The 17,856-nt window shown below is 40.3% G+C and overlaps 4 protein-coding genes across 5 annotated transcripts; 3 read left to right on the top strand and 1 right to left on the bottom strand.

Moving 5' to 3' along the window:
* Positions 1-122: 122 nt before the first annotated feature.
* Positions 123-12,257, top strand: Septin4 (septin 4). 2 transcript variants are annotated; one of them, XM_017136825.3, is made up of 5 exons: positions 123-342; positions 884-1,200; positions 9,029-9,488; positions 10,058-10,460; positions 11,103-12,257. In XM_017136825.3, exons 2-5 carry the CDS (start codon positions 1,032-1,034, stop codon positions 11,361-11,363), a joined length of 1,293 nt encoding a protein of 430 aa, XP_016992314.1. In that variant the 5' UTR covers positions 123-342; positions 884-1,031; the 3' UTR covers positions 11,364-12,257. The 2 variants fall into 2 exon arrangements, with proteins under 2 accessions (XP_016992314.1, XP_016992315.1); XM_017136826.3 differs by lacking the exons at positions 123-342; positions 884-1,200 and adding an exon at positions 7,967-8,326.
* Positions 12,258-12,509: 252 nt separating this feature from the next.
* Positions 12,510-12,967, top strand: LOC108054078 (uncharacterized). Its single transcript, XM_017136829.3, has 2 exons — positions 12,510-12,667; positions 12,722-12,967. Exons 1-2 carry the CDS (start codon positions 12,620-12,622, stop codon positions 12,965-12,967), a joined length of 294 nt encoding a protein of 97 aa, XP_016992318.2. The 5' UTR covers positions 12,510-12,619.
* Positions 12,968-13,004: 37 nt separating this feature from the next.
* LOC108054077 (uncharacterized) lies at positions 13,005-15,122 on the top strand. The gene is made up of 2 exons (XM_070218358.1): positions 13,005-13,143; positions 13,828-15,122. Exons 1-2 carry the CDS (start codon positions 13,051-13,053, stop codon positions 14,920-14,922), a joined length of 1,188 nt encoding a protein of 395 aa, XP_070074459.1. The 5' UTR covers positions 13,005-13,050; the 3' UTR covers positions 14,923-15,122.
* Positions 15,123-15,291: 169 nt separating this feature from the next.
* On the bottom strand, positions 15,292-17,775 carry Nemp (Nuclear envelope integral membrane protein). The gene is made up of 2 exons (XM_017136824.3): positions 16,975-17,775; positions 15,292-16,135 (listed from the first exon to the last, which is right to left on the bottom strand). The coding sequence occupies exons 1-2, from the start codon at positions 17,692-17,694 to the stop codon at positions 15,512-15,514; spliced, it is 1,344 nt and encodes a 447-aa protein (XP_016992313.2). The 5' UTR covers positions 17,695-17,775; the 3' UTR covers positions 15,292-15,511.
* Between the last annotated feature and the right edge of the window lie 81 nt (positions 17,776-17,856).

Raw genomic sequence — 17,856 nt, 5'->3', positions numbered from 1 at the left:
TATTTGAAAAATCCCGATGTACTGTACATTGGCGCGCACTTCTATATAGTGTGGATTTTTTAGTGGATTTCCGTTTGAATTCGGTGGTTTGTTGCCATCTGAACAGACGTTTTTCAGTTCGTGGGAAATAAACAACGCGCGCTCCGTCGATTTCGCTTAAAAAACACAGGAATATATATATATAGTGCCGGGGTCCTATATTTTCTGGGTTAATTTAAAAAATAACCCTTTTGTGGTTTGAGATCATATTCGCTGGAAATATTTTGGAATTTCCTGGAATTTTAGTCGGAAGATTAGCTTGAAAAGGAGAAACCAAAACAAGCGGAAATAGTTAATAACAAAGTGCGTGAGCTTTTTTTTATTATTATTTTTTGTGTGTGTTAATTTGTTTGAGTGTGTGTGTTTGTGTGTGATGTGCATCTCACTAGTATTTGTGGTTGTGTAGGTCAAGGTGAAGCAGCTGCACCGTTAGTTTTCCACCCATTGAGTTTGCAATTTTGTTGCTGTTTGTTTGTTTTAAATTGCAAATGCATCATAGTTACACGTATGTGTGTATGTATATGCAGAAACCGTAAAAAGTCAATATTGCAGTTAGCCCCTCTCTTTTGCACTCCCTGCCTCCCACTCTGCCACTCTCCTACTCGCACCTTTTCGCGTGAGATAAGCACTAGATAAGCGTGTGTGCGTAAATTACAGTTAAGCTTAACCCTTATCTGAAAAAATATTCAAAGTAGAAATGTTTTAAGAAAAATATAAGAAATATCATAAAAATATAAAAAGAGAAAATGAAAATAATTTTTTTTTTAAGTTTAAATTTCTAAAAAATCAATGCAATTTAATGAATATTTTATATTTAAATACCCATTGCCTTTAACCCAATCAGGTGCAGTGCAATTAAATAGTGAACAACAACAACAACAGATTGTGCAACCTGCAACAACTTGCAACACACAGGCGACAAAACGGCGTTTCTACCGCAGCGTCGCCTCTTCGGGGGCGGCAATGTGCAACTGCCCCCCTCGACGACGTCCATGAAACACCAGCCGCCGCCCCCGCCCCTTCCCCTCAGCCAGCCGCCCCTGATGGGCGGTGCAGCGGCTGGGGGCGTGGCCAGTGCCATCAGCAGCATCAACGGCAGCAGCAACAACAACAATAACAACAGCGAGACGGTTAAATGTCGTCCACCCATTTACCCAAAACGTGAGTAAAATTCCGCCTTCAAGGGTGCGAAAATATTTTGAAAAAAATAAAAGGGGTTAAGGGGTTGATCGGTCGCTTTACAGAGGGTTAAAAGTGTTTTTTCATCTCTACACTATCTAAACAGGATTTTTAAAAGGATTCTAACACTGCAAAAACTATAAATATGAGTGTTTTTTTTTATATATTAAAATAAATTCCCATGCTTACATCATTTTCGCAGTAACTCTTATCTATGCTGTTGCATTATTACTAGAAACGACCTTTCCAGATAAAGGTTTAATTATTTTACAACCTAACTAGATAAGATAAGCAAGTTCATCGGGGATTCCACGAAATATGTAATCGATTATCTTGGAAATGGCGCTTAATATTATTTATTGATAAAATAAAACAAAAAACATACTAAAAATAAGATATATTCTTCTATAAATATTTAAATATATTTAAAAAAAATGTTTCTTAAATATAGAAAAAATTCCCATATCTTAGAAATCAATATAAAATTTTTTGGTTGTAATACAAATATTTATATTTTAAATTCCAGTGTATTTAGGTTCTCTGGGGGCCAATTGCCCTCGGCTGGATCGATCCTATCTGATATTTGGCATTTGGTATCTGGGATCTGCGATCTGGGATCTCGAATCTCGATTGGCTTCCCCATTACGTGGCGCACTGCCGCTTTTCTGCTTTTCTGCCTTTCCGCCGACAAGAAAATTGGCTGGCCTGGCCAGCTATTTTTCCCCATTTCCCGATGTCTTGGAAAGTCGACGTCTACGGCGACGGCGGCTTCCTTTCCTTTTTTGCCCGCTGCGTTTTTTGTTTTGGCTTCGCTTTCGCCTAGCTTTTTTTTATTTCTTGGCTTTTGGAGCTGGAAGTTTGTGTGTTGCTTGTTGCCACTGCCGTTTTTGGTAGGCGTAGACTTTGTTTTTATTTTTTTTATGTTGGCCGCACCCAATCCGAATCCCCAATACCAATCCCAATTGCAGATCGGTCTGGGCCTTGGGCCTTTTGGCATTGGCCTTAACTTGGTGGCAACGTGACCGCAGCTAACGGTTCTCCTCGTTGACATGTCGTTAGTGCCCCCGATGAGCATTTGTGTCGTTAAAGTAGGGGGAGGCCTTAGCCTAACCAATGGGTTCTACATTAATAATGGATCCAGACAACACTTGGAAAAAAAAATGACTTAAAGACTTAAAAAAATACCTCAACTTAAGAAGTTATGAACTAAAAGATGAGCCTACCATTTATATTTTATACAAAAAAATTACCTTAAATTGGGTCCAAATGAGTCAACGATTTTTGGGACATTTTTCCGTAAAATCTATATGAAAAGCTAGAATTTTAGGTAATTATTTCTTATATTTAGGGAATTATCAAAAAGTTTTATATTATTTTTCTTATATTTCTTCGGGTTCCAATAGGTTTTATAGAGATTTAAAAGAAATAATAATAAATTATGAGTTCAATTTAAATTGGTAATCTCGTTGTTATACCAATAATACCAAGAAATATCTTCTGTCTCTTTGTATTGTTTGTATAGTATAGTATAGTATAGTCATCGGCAAACCCATGTTTACAGTCATAGACCTAGAATCAAACGTGATAAGATAAACAAAACTTAGCGAGTGTTAAAGGTATTTATAAATATTGTACTGAGCTCACCTTAAGTGCTGTTTTATTGTATTGGTTGATTTTACAGTGTTTGCTCGTAAAAAAATAAATGTTAATTAGCTTTTTATTGGGATGTCAAATATGGTATTATTTTTAATTTATAATAAATAATATCAATAAACTGGCTTGATTTTGTTATTATTATTAGTATTTTCCGGGAGTTTACTGTACTTACAGCTGCTCTCCCCAAATGGTGTTCAATTAGTTGATGCATCGGGAAAAATCACGCTCATCGATTGTCTAAGTTTAGTCATCCATTACCATTTCCATCTCCATTGTGCCGCCTTGCCTTTCACATTCACTTCCAAGTTGCAGTTCCCATTTTTTAGGCCTTCATTCGTTAATTCCAATTAAAAACGCTGCAGTTTAGCGTTTAAAAACTCATTAAGAGCCAACTTCATTGTTATGGCAAATGAATGTTTTGTGGTTGTCGTTCCCTTTTCTCGATGTCTACTATATGTTCTCCTATATGTTTTCCATGCATTGTTCAAATGCGGGGGCGTCAACATGCAGTTCTACAGCAGCAGACAACATAAGAGCTCTAGAGATGGTTAGGAAAAAATCCGAACTTATATGATTTTTTTATAATCTGCATTTTAAAAGAAAATAATAATTGAGAAATTTATATTTTAAATAATTTTCTTGTAACATATCTATTTTTAAAATATTTTCAAACTAAAATAAAGAAAACTGTTTAAACTTTCCAACTCTTATTTATGTAACTATATTATTAAAAAAAAAAAATAAATTGTTAATCTGAAACTTAAAATAGAATAATAATTATTAACTTTACTTTTTAAATAAGTTTAAACTCTCGACACTATTATTTCGCCCACATGTGTACACAGTGCACAGTGGGAGTGGAATTTTCATGGCAATTAGGGAAATCAGTGCATAAAGCTGTCAAATGCTCGGTTCTCCAAAAAGGGGTTAAGTGTCGGCGCTGCAATGGCATAGATTTTGATGTTTCGGCTATACACGTATTATAAATAGAATGCGTAAATCAAGCGGGGTGCATTTCGGCGGGAATAAACCCAAAAGTGCTGGGATGTCAAAGGCGGGACAGATCCATTTCAAAGATCAAAGTTTCAGACTGACACCTACATTCCATTAACAACTGCGGATGAAATAATAGATATTACATGTTTTTCGGGATTATTAAGATTAATTTATTTAAAGAAAATATATTTATATATTTCTCCTTTTGTTCGTTAAAACAAAACATAATTTTCCAAATTTCAAAGGTTGTTAAAGTTTTCCAAAATTTGCAATCTTTTTTTCTTTGATGAAATCAGAATTATTAGTACTTTGACCTGATCTGTGATCATCGATAGAATTTATGAAGCAATTGTGTGGCTTTCGGTTCGAGTTCATCAAAGATAAACAATTTTCTGTGTGGAAACTGAGGAATTTCGAAATTGAATCGCCGAGAAAATCGAACGGATTGAAAATGTTTCTTTGAATGCGAGAAATTCCCTTGAAATGCAAGCAAAAGGTGAAAGAAGAGTGGGTCGGGGGGTTGAGATGGGTGGTGAAATGGGAGGTGGTAAACCTGGGCAGCTACTTCAAATGCCGTCAATTGTTTTGAAAGTTTTCAGCGTGCCAAGAGCGGAGATGCAGCTATTTATGGAACATTGCAACAAGGCACCAGCGAATGCCCTTGGATGTGTGGACAGCAGTACAGTGATACCTGGCCATGTTGCATTCGATATTCCAGCAAGAATATTGAAAATTTTAGAGGTTATTTTTAGACAGAGCTTTTAAATCTATAAGGTTTTAAAATGATTAATAAGGTGTCTAAAAGTATGCTACAAAAAAAGCACGAAATGTTTCAGGATAGAGCTTGAAAAAATATTACTTCTAAGCTCCTTTAGAATTTTTTGTATACACCTATTCAATTTTCTAGTTAGCTTTTGTTATATTTAAGCCAGTTTTACTATGGTTCCTGTCCCCCTGGCTTTTGTTTACCTACCCAAATGCCTCTGAGACTGGGCAGGAAAAGGCAGAAAAGTAAGCGGAGACGAAACCCAATGCCGATGCACGTTCGATGGCTGCATCGAGAGTCACTTCAGGCCCCCAAAGACCCCGAACCCCAGAACCCCCCTCTCTATATTCCTATTTCTCGGTCTGGGCACTCGTGCGTTCAACAAGCCACTCGAACTCTGGCAAGAAGAGGAGCAAGATGCGTAGAGCTCCAAGGGAATATGTGTAACAGGAATGAAGGGCTAGCCGGGGTAATCGAAATCGCAAATACTCTGGGAATTATAAATATAAATTTACAATAGGAATAAAACTTATAAAATATTAAATAAAAAGGCTTCAATGACCTCTATAATCTATATAACTTTCTTTCTTTATAATATACTCGCATGCTCTTGCTGAAATTACCCTACCCTTTTTGGTATAGGGTATAAAAATAAACTGAAGAACATAAAAAGTGAGCTGCATTCTGCAGCAGAACTCGAATTGAACTTAATTGAAATGAAATTGAGATGGGCGAAGAAATGGGGAATGGAGGGGTTATACTTGTTATAAGGCGAATGAGTGAGCGACCGAGATTGAAATTGATGTGTCGCCAAGTGTTAAATGGTCTGTCATAATGCCGATCGGGATCTCGTGTGTCGAGAGCGAAGGAAAATCATTTCCCAGGCCATTTGCCAGCGATTCCGATCAAACGATAAATGCTCAAGTGTTTGACACCCAACAACCCATCTAATAATTCCCGTGGATACTTTTTTTCTATCTCGCGCTGAAATTGATGGGAATTACAAAAGATACACCAGGAAAAATAGACTTTCTGTTCTATAAAACGTCTAAAAATAATATTAGAGGGATTATAAATATTTCTAAAATATTCTATATAAGAATTAGAAAGTATAAAATCTATACTATACTATTTATATATTTTGGCAACCTTTTAAGGAACAGAAACGATTTTTCTCTGCGTGTAGGCCGCTGACAGCGACAAGTCTAGTCAATGAACCACATCGAAGTGGGGAAATCGGTGGGGGGAAAAAGATGAGAACTGCAACGCCCACAGAAAAGCTCTTTGGGATAAACAAACGACAATAAGCAGCGGCGATAAAGATCTTCAACGAGAGCAGAGACACAGCGAGAAATATTGGACAGCCGGCGGGTGGGGGAAATACAATCTGATTTGTGGAATTGAGAGCTCAGATTTTGTCAGTCGCGTGTGGGTGGGAGTGTGGGGGGTGTGGAAAATGAGAAAAATGGAAAATGCAGTGTATCCCATACAGTTTTCTGTGTAGTGGGTGTTATTGCAGTGGGCGTTTTCACATCTCGATGGATGTGATAGATGATAGATGGAGCAGGTGGAGGTGGAAGAAGGCAAAGTTGAAGGAACTCTTCACTATTTTCCAATATAACCTACATTTTACATGATCTAGAAATAATATTATTGGAAGTTTAAGTTCTCATGATAGTACGTATTGTAATATTAATTTATCTATTAATTATAAATTCTAATTAAATTTAAATTAAATCCCTTAACTCTCATAAACACTTTTTCCAAGTGTACTTTGCATCTCACCCCCGTAGAACTGTGTTTACCCAGGCCAATCTTCGAGTCGGGCCAAGTCATTGCGCTCATTAGCCTTCCTTGTGGTCTGGGCCCGATTTCGCACATTTATCCGACAGATGGAGATGTGCAGAAGATATGGGGCCTCGGGTAGATAAAGATAACTGTATCTGGGCCCTAAGACCCAAACAAATATCCCAACGCGATAATGCGGAGCAGCAAGTTCATTCAGTGTTTGCACGCGATTCGCAACAATTGAACAAAGTTTACACAAAATATATTTCGAGAGTAATTTATATGATCGTGGGGTGTTATATAGTGGGTTTCCCCTAATTTCCTCTGTTTTGCTTCGCATGTCGATGGGTTTGCTTTGAGGAGGTTTTACACTCTATTCAATTATAATACGTAATTTGTATGTACATATATTAAAATCAAACGATTGCGTGATAGAAATCAATTATTTTTATTATTAATCTATCACACGATTTCTTGTAAAATATTACGATTAAACAATAATATTTATAACAACGCCCTGGGTATTACAATGCTGTTTTAGGGCTTGGGTTTAAATTCTGGCTGAGGGGTTGTACTCAAGTTGCATTTTAACTCCCCGTGGCCTTGCCAGCTGAGCGCGTTTCAAACTCGATTTAAATGGGAAACGTGAGCGGGAACAATGAACCGACTGTCTCCACGCTGATGACACCCCTAGGAACTCCGGAACACGAAGGGTGGGTGGTTCTGAACGAGCCACGGGGGTGGAGTGGCCCTCAACCAGTGCTACCATATCTCAAGGAGCGGAAAGGGGAAGTACCCAGGCTGACCGGGGTGGGAACTCCAAATCGTTTGTGAGGCAATGCAAGAAACCTGAGAAGGAAAGGCAAAGAAAAAATTAAATGTGCTTGCAAAAGGGGATACCCTTAAATTACATTTGCAAAAGTTCTCAGTACATTTGTTAAACTTTTTAAAAAATATCTGTGAAGAAGTAACACAATTTTTGTTTATTTTTTAATATTTTGTATTCAAATTTATGGGTTTTTATATGTGATCATAAAACGATAACTATTTTAGGCACTGACTGCTTTTAAGAACCAACCAAAAATGTAACAAAACATTTTTAAGGCTAGAAAAGTTTAGGTAAAAAGAAATTTTCAGAAAATATCTGTGAACCACTTTTCAGTCATAGAAATATCTAGACTTTTAAAATCTCCGTAAATTGACTTGAAAATGTTTCTTAAATAATTACAAATTTTAAAAAATCCAAAAATTTTCGTAACTATTGTAACTATCTGGCAACGCCGTGGGTCGACCGTTTCGGCCAAAAAGCCCCGTAACATCTGGTCCACTTTTCTCCGGGCTTCCGCTAGTTTGGGCCAGGTCCTTGAGCGCAGGCGCCGTGAGAACGAGCGAATAGAGGGTGATAGTACGGGTGAAAGTTGCATTTCGGTGTTGCCACTTCATGTAGCACATCCTCGCGGGGCGGAGCGGGGGGGCGTGGCAAGTGGGTGGGAGAGAGAGAAGTAAAGAGAGCCCATTAATTTTGGATGGTTTTAGGGCAGTTCGCTCGCCAGTTGCCCAGTTGCAGCTCCACCACAATACAATAAAGTGTTCATCAAACTCGGGGATTTATTTTTTCAAACGACCAAACAAATAACAAACAAAACTACAGACGCTAAGTAAAAAACGAAAGAAATAACTAAATAAACGGCCAAAGAACCAAACAATCCGACAATGTGGCAAATTTGCTGATAAACACAGGCGGAGATACAGTGAAAACCCGGAAGGCAGAAAAAGTGGCGAGGCTTGGGCCAATTACGTTTTAAGTAGGCGTTCCGTATACACACGAAACTCGGCGGGAAGGGGCGGCAGGAATTGAGGAGCTACAGGACACAGGACACACCAGCAGCAGCAGGAATATGTGTAAGGAACATCCTTGAGGGTACTAGGCGTACACCTACCCACTTCCACTTCCTCCACTCGAAAGCCATTCCACCATTTCATTTGCCTAATGAGACGGCGATGAAGTCGCTCAAGAACCGAGATTCAAGATTCAAGACCCAAGTGCAAGGTCCTTCAGTCGATTAGCCCGTTTTGTGTGCTCACTCCTCCTCACTTCACTTCACCCACTCAGAAAAAAAGGAGCCTGAGAATCCTTACCATTTAACTTGGGATATAACAATCATCAGGAATTCATTTTCTTCGCCATCTGTTAAAGTTTCATAACATTTGATAGCTTTATTACTTAAATCGGTTCTCTATTTCAATTATTAAAATAATATTCTAATATAATATTATTAAAATAATACTGTTTAGGTTGTGAGCCTAAGGATTCCATTTGATTTGGGATATAACAGTCATAAGAAATTAATTTTCTTTGCCATCTATTTATACTATAATTACTATACTATTATTATTATTTATATTATATTTTATCTATATTACAATATATTAAATTTTTGTAAATTTTTAGGTACCTACTATTTAAATGAAAAATTACTTTATTATCAATGGCTATCAGGGATAAAACTCCTTAACTTAACTTTCATATGTTCTTAATATTCCAAATTAATTTATATAAATTCTAATATTTAAATCACCGTGCATATATCTCTGCCCTTGCAGCTAAGACGCCCTCGTTCGACAAGGATCGGGATTACATAGGCTTCGCCACCCTTCCAGAGCAAGTGCACCGGAAGTCGGTGAAGCGGGGCTTCGAGTTCACCCTGATGGTGGTGGGCGAGTCGGGGCTGGGCAAGTCCACCCTGATCAACAGCCTCTTCCTGGGCGATCTGTACAAGAACCGGCAGATGCCCAATGTGGAGGAGCGCATCGAGAAGACGACGAAGGTCGAGAAGAAGACGATGGACATCGAGGAGCGGGGCGTCCGCCTGCGGCTGACGGTGGTGGACACCCCGGGCTTCGGGGATGCCATCAACTGCGAGGACAGCTGGCGGGTGTGCACCCAGTACATCGACGAGCAGTTCCGCCAGTATTTCACCGACGAGAGCGGCCTGAATCGGCGCAACATCCAGGATAACCGGGTGCACTGCTGCCTCTACTTTGTCCCGCCCTGGGGCCACAGGTGGGTCTCGCTAAGTGGGATATATTTGTATTTATCTTTGATTTATTTCCGAATTTCGATTTTTGTTTTTAGATTTTTAAACTGAGCAGTTTTGGCTGTAGGAGAGTAATTGCATTTTTATTTTAGACTCTTTTATTACTATAAATTAAAAAGTTTATCATCTTACATGTTTTTAAAAATATTTACAAATAAATCTAGAGTCAAAGCAATTTTTTTATTATTTCTCCAGTTAAAAAAATCCACAAATTCGTAATACTTAATTTAAACGTTCTAGATATCAAAATACCGTTTCCCTTGTGTGTCATTCAAAAAATGCGATTAAAAACAATTCCTCATGCGTGACAAGTATGATTCTAGATTCATTCGACTCTTGATAAAGTTGCCAAATAATGTGTGTCATAAATAAGGTTTTATTTTTTTATTTTAACAAATTATGGTGCGCAATATGGCAGATAAAAGTAATTAAAGGAAATACATTTTTTTTATTTGTTATATTTATATCTTAAAATTGCTAGTAGTTTATTATTTTTCCCTATAGATAATATCTAATCCTTGCCAAATCCTTGCAGCCTGCGACAGATGGACCTCGACTTGATCCGGCGGCTGCACCGCAAGGTGAACATCGTGCTGGTCATCGGCAAGGCCGACTGCCTCAACAAGCAGGAGGTGCGCAAGCTGAAGGAGCGCATCCTGCAGGACCTGGAGGACAACCACATCCAGCTGTACCAGTTCCCCGAGTGCGACTCCGACGAGGACGACGACTTCAAGCAGCAGGATCGCGAGCTGAAGGCCTCCATCCCGTTCGCCGTCGTCGGCAGCAATACCATTTTGGAGGTGGCCGGCAAGAAGGTGCGGGGGCGCCAGTATCCGTGGGGCGTGGTCAACGTGGAGGATCCGGAGCACAGCGACTTCATCAAGCTGCGCACCTTCTTGATATCCACGCACATGCAGGACCTCAAGGACACCACGCAGGTGGGTTGGGGATCTGCGATTTTTGAGATATTTCTAAAATATCTTAAAACCTATCAAATAGTACAGTCCCAAAGACACAATTTATAGATTATTTAAATTTATTTTAGTATTTAAAGACACAGGGATTTTTTCTTATTTTTCGTAAAAATATCTATTTAAAATAAAATAGTTTTAATGTAGATATTTTGGATTTCCTAATGAACCTGACTTGATTTGTTTAAAAATAGTACAGTAAAGTATAGTAAAATAGTCCAGTTCCAAAGACACAGTTTCTAGATTATTTATTTTTAAAAACCATCCCGAAAAAGATTATTAACCCTTATTTTGGAGGTATTTCTAAAATATCTAAAAATCTATAAAAATATGGCAGTTCCAAAGACACAGTTTCTATATTATTTAATTTTTTTAAACCAAGCCAGAAAATATAAAAAATTTATAATAAGTAATTTAAAATGCTGGAATTTCATTCTTAAATTTCGTAAAAAGTATCTATTCAATATAAAATAGTTTTAGTATAGGTTAATATTGTGGATTTCCCAATGGAACTGGTTTACTAAACTAAAAAATAGAAAATTTCGGTCGATAAAGAACCCAATTATTTTTCTAGTTGTACTAAATTAAAATGTTGCTCATTTTTTGCAGGACGTGCACTACGAGAACTTCCGGGCGCAGTGCATCTCGCAGATTTCGCAGCATGCGCTCCGTGAGCGGGGAAAGTTGAAGCGGGACTCGATCAGCTCGACCAACGGATTCGATGCCGCCATCTCGGAGACGGACAGGCTGCTGCTGCAGAAGGACGAGGAGATACGGAGGATGCAGGACATGCTCACCCAGATGCAGGAGAAGCTCAAGCAGACCCATCTCATGGAGATGAAGAAGAACGACAGCGTGATCGACGTCTAGGGAACGGGCTATAGAACGTGTTCAATTTTGCACCGCGATATTTGCATCTACCTAATATATAGGACCTATATGGTAACCCAGAGACATCCTGGAGCAGCTGCAACCAAATCGACTTTGTTCATAAGCTAGCACAGACTTTTTAAACAAACCCATTGGATTACGAAAAAAAAAAAAGATTAAAATTCAGACAACGACTCCCCGAAGCACAAAGAAATACGAACAAAAAACAACCAGAACTTCAGACTTCACAGCCTTTTTCAATTTTGTAGCTAAAGTAACGATTTAATGGAACACACAAATATCTTGAGAAATTAGCTATTGATCTATACGATAACGATATTATACCAAAGTTTAGGGAGTTTCAAAAACTTAACGCAAGTAAATTGTTAATAACAAAAGATCAAGAAACCACAGAGGCACACAGAAAAAACGTTACTGAGAAAGACATAGACAGACAAAAAAGGAAAATTTTGGTTTTATTTATTTTCAAGGATTCATTTTGAGTTTTATTTGTTTTTTAAGGAGCAAAAGAGAAAGTTTGCTTTAATTATGTGTAAAGAACTTATACCATTTGTATTGTAAGAATATATCAGATCGGGCGATATATATATATATATATGTATGTGTAGGATAAACCTATGGAGGTTTTGGCACTGAATTTCCATGAATCGATTTTCAGCAAGTTCCAATTATTTATGCTAATTACGTATTATCAGATATATCTATGAACAAAACCTATTTTGTTGAAACGAATTGTTAATGAATTTATTTTAAATTAATCGATTAAGCCTTCACGCAACAACCATAATATTTAAATGAAATTATAGTCGAAAAATTATATATAAACCTAGCGATTGCTAAAAATCAATTTCAAATAAAGATAAAAACAACATATGCGGATGTGGTCTTTTGAGCATTTATAAAAGAGGACTTCTGAAAAGAATCGGACAAAATATTCAGATTCATCGGACTTGGAAATAGTTTCTTTTTGGAGGAAGTGGTTTTAAAAAACATTGGAATTTTTGTGAATTTTAGGTGAAGCAATTTTTATTTGTTTGTTTTTCCGAAAAGTAAAGTAAAGTACATTTTTATAAATTTAAGCTAACATTCTTTTTATTTTTTAATAAGTAAATTATCGATATATCGGATGGGGACATAATCTTTAGACTCCCATCGCTTTATATGTAGATAAGAAACCGACCTTTGTTTATATTTTGATCATAGTATTTAAATAAAAATACAGAATATATTGGAAAATGGACTTGGATCTGTCCCGAGATGATATGATGAAGGAGCTCAAAAAGGTATAAAATATAACAGAAGGTCTTGAATAAGTAAAGTACATGGTTACATTACAGAGGGAGATATATTTGCCCGATGAGGAGAGTCTTTCGCTGGATCGGCTGGAGGAAATATACCGGAAATTTGTGATCCCCCGGCCAAGGAGAGAGCGGGAACCACGCCATCCCAATCCAATTCCCATGGAAATGGAACAGTTGACGCAGCGCATCAAATCGGTGGCCATGGTGGGGCAAAAGCGACCACTGCCGGCGGCTCCGAGCGACGACGATAGACCCAAGCAAATCAAGATGGACCTGCGCTGACCTCTCCGGCCGATAAGCCAATGGGTGGCTCATTCCACCCAGCGCAATCCCACTAATCAGTAGGCCAACGATCCTCCAACGAGATGCACCTGCTGTTCCTCCTGCTCCTCCCCTGCGTTCCACTGGGCGTTCCTGGCGAGGTTCTGCCCCTGGAACCCGACTTGGACAACATTCAGGTGGGTTTGTGGCTCAATACTCCTAAAAAGTTTGATCTAAAAGAAATCACAGTCATCGGATTAATAATGAGTAATTATTAGTGATTATTATGTAGTATAATTTATGGTTTTGTTTAGAAAACAAAGATCCATATGTAGGCTAAGCATTATTTTATTTTCCAGTATCAAATCCATTCGAAAGATATACAAATTATAATTGTTTTTTTGTTATTTAAAATATATCTAAGGAGAATAATACAGGTTTTGTTTAAAAAACAAAGATCCATATGTAGTATTTCTAGTATCCATTCAATTCCAATATAATGGTTCTCAAAAAGTATTACTATCTTTTAGGTTATTTAAAATATATGCAAGTAGAATAATACAGGGTTTGTTTAGAAAACAAAGATCATATATAAGCCTAACAATATTTCACTGTCTAGTATCAATTCAATTCCATTATAGATATAAATATTATAATGGTTTTCAAAAAGTATTACTATCTTTCAGGTTGTCTAAAATATATCCACAGAGAATAATACAGAATTATAGCTTTAAAATAGTTACAATCCCTAAAAATCTGTACAAACTTGTATAAACTTGTTTTTTAAACAATTTTTTAATTTTTCAGCATAAATATTATTATAAAAGTCTTTTACCTTGATCAAAGAGTAATTTGTACATAAAATCTATCTCCAATTTTAGTTAAGCGTGCGGAGTGCCAATCGCGGAGACAAGCTGCAGGTCTTCCACAGCATCTGGGGGGCCATTCGCTCGGACTTCGCCGAGGACACGGACAAGGTGAAGGGCCTCTACGGCCAGCTGGGCGCCTTCATCCGCGACGAGATGCAGTGCAGCAGCGGGGCCGCCGGGCGGTCGGCCTGCGAGCTGCAGCAGGAGGTGCGCCGCCACCTGAGGACGCTGATGGCCCAGCGGCTGGCCAACCAGCTGAACGCCGAGGAGAGCCTCCGGACGTACGGCATGTACATAGCGGCCAGCGTGGAGCCCGCTTTGGTCAGGGACATCCTGGTGCGCGCCATCGAGGACGTGTACTTCCATCGGCCGGCGGACAGGCTGGTCCAGCAGCTGGAGCAAATCTACGCGGATCGCGACGAGGTGAGCTTCCGCATGATGATCGAGGCGCAGCTGGTGCTCTTCTGGCGCTACCATTCCATGCAGGACGACAGCGAGGCGTTCCTGTTTAACATGGCGCACATGGTCAGCAAGATTAGGACGCATCACATGTACGCCAGCGTGGATGGTTCGCTGCAGAAGCGAGTGGAGTCGGTGGCCAAAAGTCTGCCCGCTGTGCTGGCGCTGCTCTTCCATCCGCAGGGCTTCTGTTTGTTGAGTCGCTCCGATCGCGAGTACATCTACACGACGATCACGGATGAGTGGAACTACGGGCTCAACGGCAGGCAGGTCTTCGCCTGGCACGAGCAGAACTACACCGATTCCGCGGGCCTCATCCGCGCGTTTGTCCAGGAGCAGCAGCACTCCGATGGACCGCCTGTCTTCACGCTGCGCAGCGAGCTCTTCAAATGGTACTTCTTCGTGGATCCCACGCAGGCCAATCGACTGGGCGCCCTGCGCTCGGGCAGTCCCAGTTCGTCGTCCAGTTTCTGGAGCATCGCCTATGCCGGCGACGCCCTCATCTTCCGGCAGCGCGATCTCACGCTCTGTGCGGCCGAGAAGTACGACGAGGAGCGCAGGCTGGTGAAGATGCTGCCGGGTCAGATGCACACGCCGCCCTCGGAGGCCTGTCAGTGGCTGCCCATCGATTGTGCGGCGCCAAAGTGAACGGGATGGGTGGAGTCCGTTTTTGCGGGGAAATAAATACACTCGATAGTGTAAACTTACAAATTTTCGTTTTCTAGAAAGAAATTTTTTGTCTATTTTTAATGGAGAGATTTCTAATATTGTGTGTGAGTGTACTTACATGTTTTCAATATATTTACCATAAAATAAATACACTCGATAGTGTAAACTGACAAACTTCAGTACAGTGCGTTTCAGTCCAGTCGGAACAGGTTTTCTTTTTTTAAAGGAAAATTTTCTACTAGCAAGAAATTTTGTTTCTATTTTTAATAGCGAGATTTCTAATATTGTGTGTGGGTGTACTTACATGTTTTCCATACATTTACCATAAAATAAATACTCTCGATAGTGTAAACTTACGAATTTCGTTTAATGCCTAACCAGTCACAGGGAAAATGGGTCTCGAATGAATAAGTACAGTGAGTTTCAGTCCAGTAGGAACACGGAAAAAACAAAAATAAATGAAAAAAATAAGAAAACGAAGACTAACAAACGAAAAGAACGAAATACAAACGAGTTTTGAAATGGTCTGAACTTAGCCTAATGAGTTTTTGGTTTAGCCGATGGCTAGCTACTGCTCCTGCTCCAGGTATTCATCCTCGCTCTCCTCGTCATCCGCATCGCGGGCGGCCAGTCGCCGGCGGAACTGGGAATTCGGCAGCTGCGGCGGCAGCGGTATATTCACCCGGTGGCGCGAACGATTCGACGGACGGTAGTACATGCTGCACTGCAGGAACTCCTCGGGATCCTCCTGCGGCGCCGCCTCCTCCTCGATGGCCCTTGAATAGTCCTCGATCTCCTCGTCGTCCAGATGCGGTGCCCCATTGGCGAACGAGGCGAAGCGCATGGGATTCCTCAGATTGCTGATCACCGTCCACTGCTTGCACTCGGGACTATTCACATATTTCCTCAGCTCCGACAGCGATTTCGAGGTCTCAATGGCCGTCTGTCGGTGGTACTCCTCCTGGGTGAGCAGCTGCCTCTTCGGCGGGAAGCGGCGACGGTACATCGCCTTGACGTAGTGCATCCACGAGCGGGGAAAGTAGTGGGCCACAAAGGCCAGGGCCATCAGGAAGACCAAGGCGCTCGTATGCCAGCTGCTGAAGTAGACCATCACCAGGCCCATCGCCTGCAGCACCCACATGATGATGTTCTGGGAGCGCGGATTCCTGGGCGGCCCAATGCGATAGCAAATCTGCAGGAAAGGAGAACGTTAGCATGGATTTAAGGGCAACAACTTTGCGATTTTTTCTATAAAAACTGGTTGCATGGATTTAATTCAAACCTTTTGTATATTATTAAGTGTCATTTAAGTAAAATCCACTAATTTTTATTGCTGGAACACTATTAGAAGTAAAGGCGTTTTGCGGTGTTCACTGTACCTCCGCTAAAAATGATCGGATTTTCATTTTGTTTTTACATTTCGCTTAGGAATTAAAAAAAAACCCGCCCCCTGGAAAGCCCTTTTTTTAATATTTTATTTTTGAGAATTTTTTCTTGAGATTCCAAAGTTAAAAATTCGTTTTTCACCTAAAAATGTGACTTTCGGCTTAAATTATTATTATTATTATTATTATTATTTACAGTTAAAAAATTAAAAAAAAAACGCACTTGCGTACCTAAAGTCTTAGAGATTAGGGTACTAATTTTAGCATAACTTCTAAAGTTTTTGTCGGATTGACTTGAAACTTTTTTTGTATAATCTTAAAATGTTAATCTACAAGAAAAAAAATGTAAAAAAAATCGATATTTTTAAGAATTAAAAAAAAACCAAAGTCAAAAATGCGTTTTTCACCTAAAAATTTGTGACTTTCGGCTTAAAAAAAAATATTTAAAGTTAAAAAATGAAATTAAATTAATTAATTACCTAAAGTCTTAGAGCCTAGGGTACAAATTTAAGCATAACTTGTAAAGTTTTTGTCCGAATGACATGAAACTTTTTTTGTATAATCTTAAGATGTTAAGCTAGAAGAAAAAAATTAAAAAAAAATCCTACCCCCCCCTAAAGTGACCCCAGGAAGCTGGAATACCCACCAGGAAGGAGATCAGCCCGGTGACCACCAGGTACCACACCACATGGTCGCGGTAGGTGAGCAGGATTAGTCTTAGGTTGTCAGCCAACTGCTTCAGCACATAGAAACCAATCGTCCAGCCGCCGATCAGCACGCCGTACATCATGGGACGGCGCGGGAAGAGCTTGGCGGCCAGATAGATGACCACCAGCAGGGAGGCGCAAATCCCCACGACAATCCCCGCGAGATAGTAGAAACCGCTGTTCTTCGCCAGCCGCCGGGCGCTCCAGAAGATGAGGAATCCCAGCGAGAGCTGCGCCAGCCGCCACAGATCCAGCGGTATGGTGTTCAGGATGACGCTGTACTGCTGCCTGGACGAGATCCCGATGCACTGCTGCTCGAAGGGCGAAAGCTGGAGGCGCTGGCGCTTCTGCGAGAAGAGCGTGATGCTGAACAGGGAGCGCTGCTCGTCGTAGTGCTCGCGCACCTCCTCCGGCGACCGCCCGCCGTACTGGGCATAGTCCTCGCCGCCGATGGCCAGCCGGAGCTCCAGAGTCTCGAAGAGATCGAGCACCGAGTGCCGCTTGCCGGCGTAGCAATAGATGCGCAAAGTCTGCGTTCCCAACTCGTTTGCCGTCACATTGATGACGCTGCCGGGGGTGAGGAAGGCGGTGTCCATGGAGGCCGATGCACCGCCCATCACGGCCATGGCCAGCAGACAGAGTCCAGGGGCCCAGTTCATTGCTTTCCCGCTGATAAAATCTTGGTTTAAAATCTGTTTATTTTCCAAGCCGGCGATATCGATAGCAATGGCGATGACCAGGCGATGCCGCCAGGGCTGCCAACTGGGTGCAATGTTAGCCAAGTTACCAACCATAAACTGAGCTAAGCTTTTCCGTCGCAT

This window comes from Drosophila takahashii, chromosome X (genome assembly GCF_030179915.1).
Source record: "Drosophila takahashii strain IR98-3 E-12201 chromosome X, DtakHiC1v2, whole genome shotgun sequence".
In the NCBI taxonomy this organism is placed as follows: Eukaryota; Metazoa; Arthropoda; class Insecta; order Diptera; family Drosophilidae; genus Drosophila; species Drosophila takahashii.
The sequence above is the reverse complement of the archived record's forward strand: the minus strand, read 5'-3'. Positions and strand labels throughout refer to the sequence as shown.

Excerpts from the sequence above, each read along its gene's own strand:
- Septin4 (XM_017136825.3), top strand. The coding sequence starts at position 1,032 with ATGAAACACCAGCCGCCGCCCCCGCCCCTTCCCCTCAGCCAGCCGCCC. Across the intron at positions 9,489-10,057 it reads GTCCCGCCCTGGGGCCACAG|CCTGCGACAGATGGACCTCG; the intron begins GTGGGTCTCGCT and ends AAATCCTTGCAG. Across the intron at positions 10,461-11,102 it reads ACCTCAAGGACACCACGCAG|GACGTGCACTACGAGAACTT; the intron begins GTGGGTTGGGGA and ends CATTTTTTGCAG.
- LOC108054078 (XM_017136829.3), top strand. The coding sequence starts at position 12,620 with ATGGACTTGGATCTGTCCCGAGATGATATGATGAAGGAGCTCAAAAAG. Across the intron at positions 12,668-12,721 it reads TGATGAAGGAGCTCAAAAAG|AGGGAGATATATTTGCCCGA; the intron begins GTATAAAATATA and ends GTTACATTACAG.
- LOC108054077 (XM_070218358.1), top strand. The coding sequence starts at position 13,051 with ATGCACCTGCTGTTCCTCCTGCTCCTCCCCTGCGTTCCACTGGGCGTT. Across the intron at positions 13,144-13,827 it reads CCGACTTGGACAACATTCAG|TTAAGCGTGCGGAGTGCCAA; the intron begins GTGGGTTTGTGG and ends CTCCAATTTTAG.
- Nemp (XM_017136824.3), bottom strand. The coding sequence starts at position 17,694 with ATGAACTGGGCCCCTGGACTCTGTCTGCTGGCCATGGCCGTGATGGGC. Across the intron at positions 16,136-16,974 it reads CCGGGCTGATCTCCTTCCTG|ATTTGCTATCGCATTGGGCC; the intron begins GTGGGTATTCCA and ends CCTTTCCTGCAG.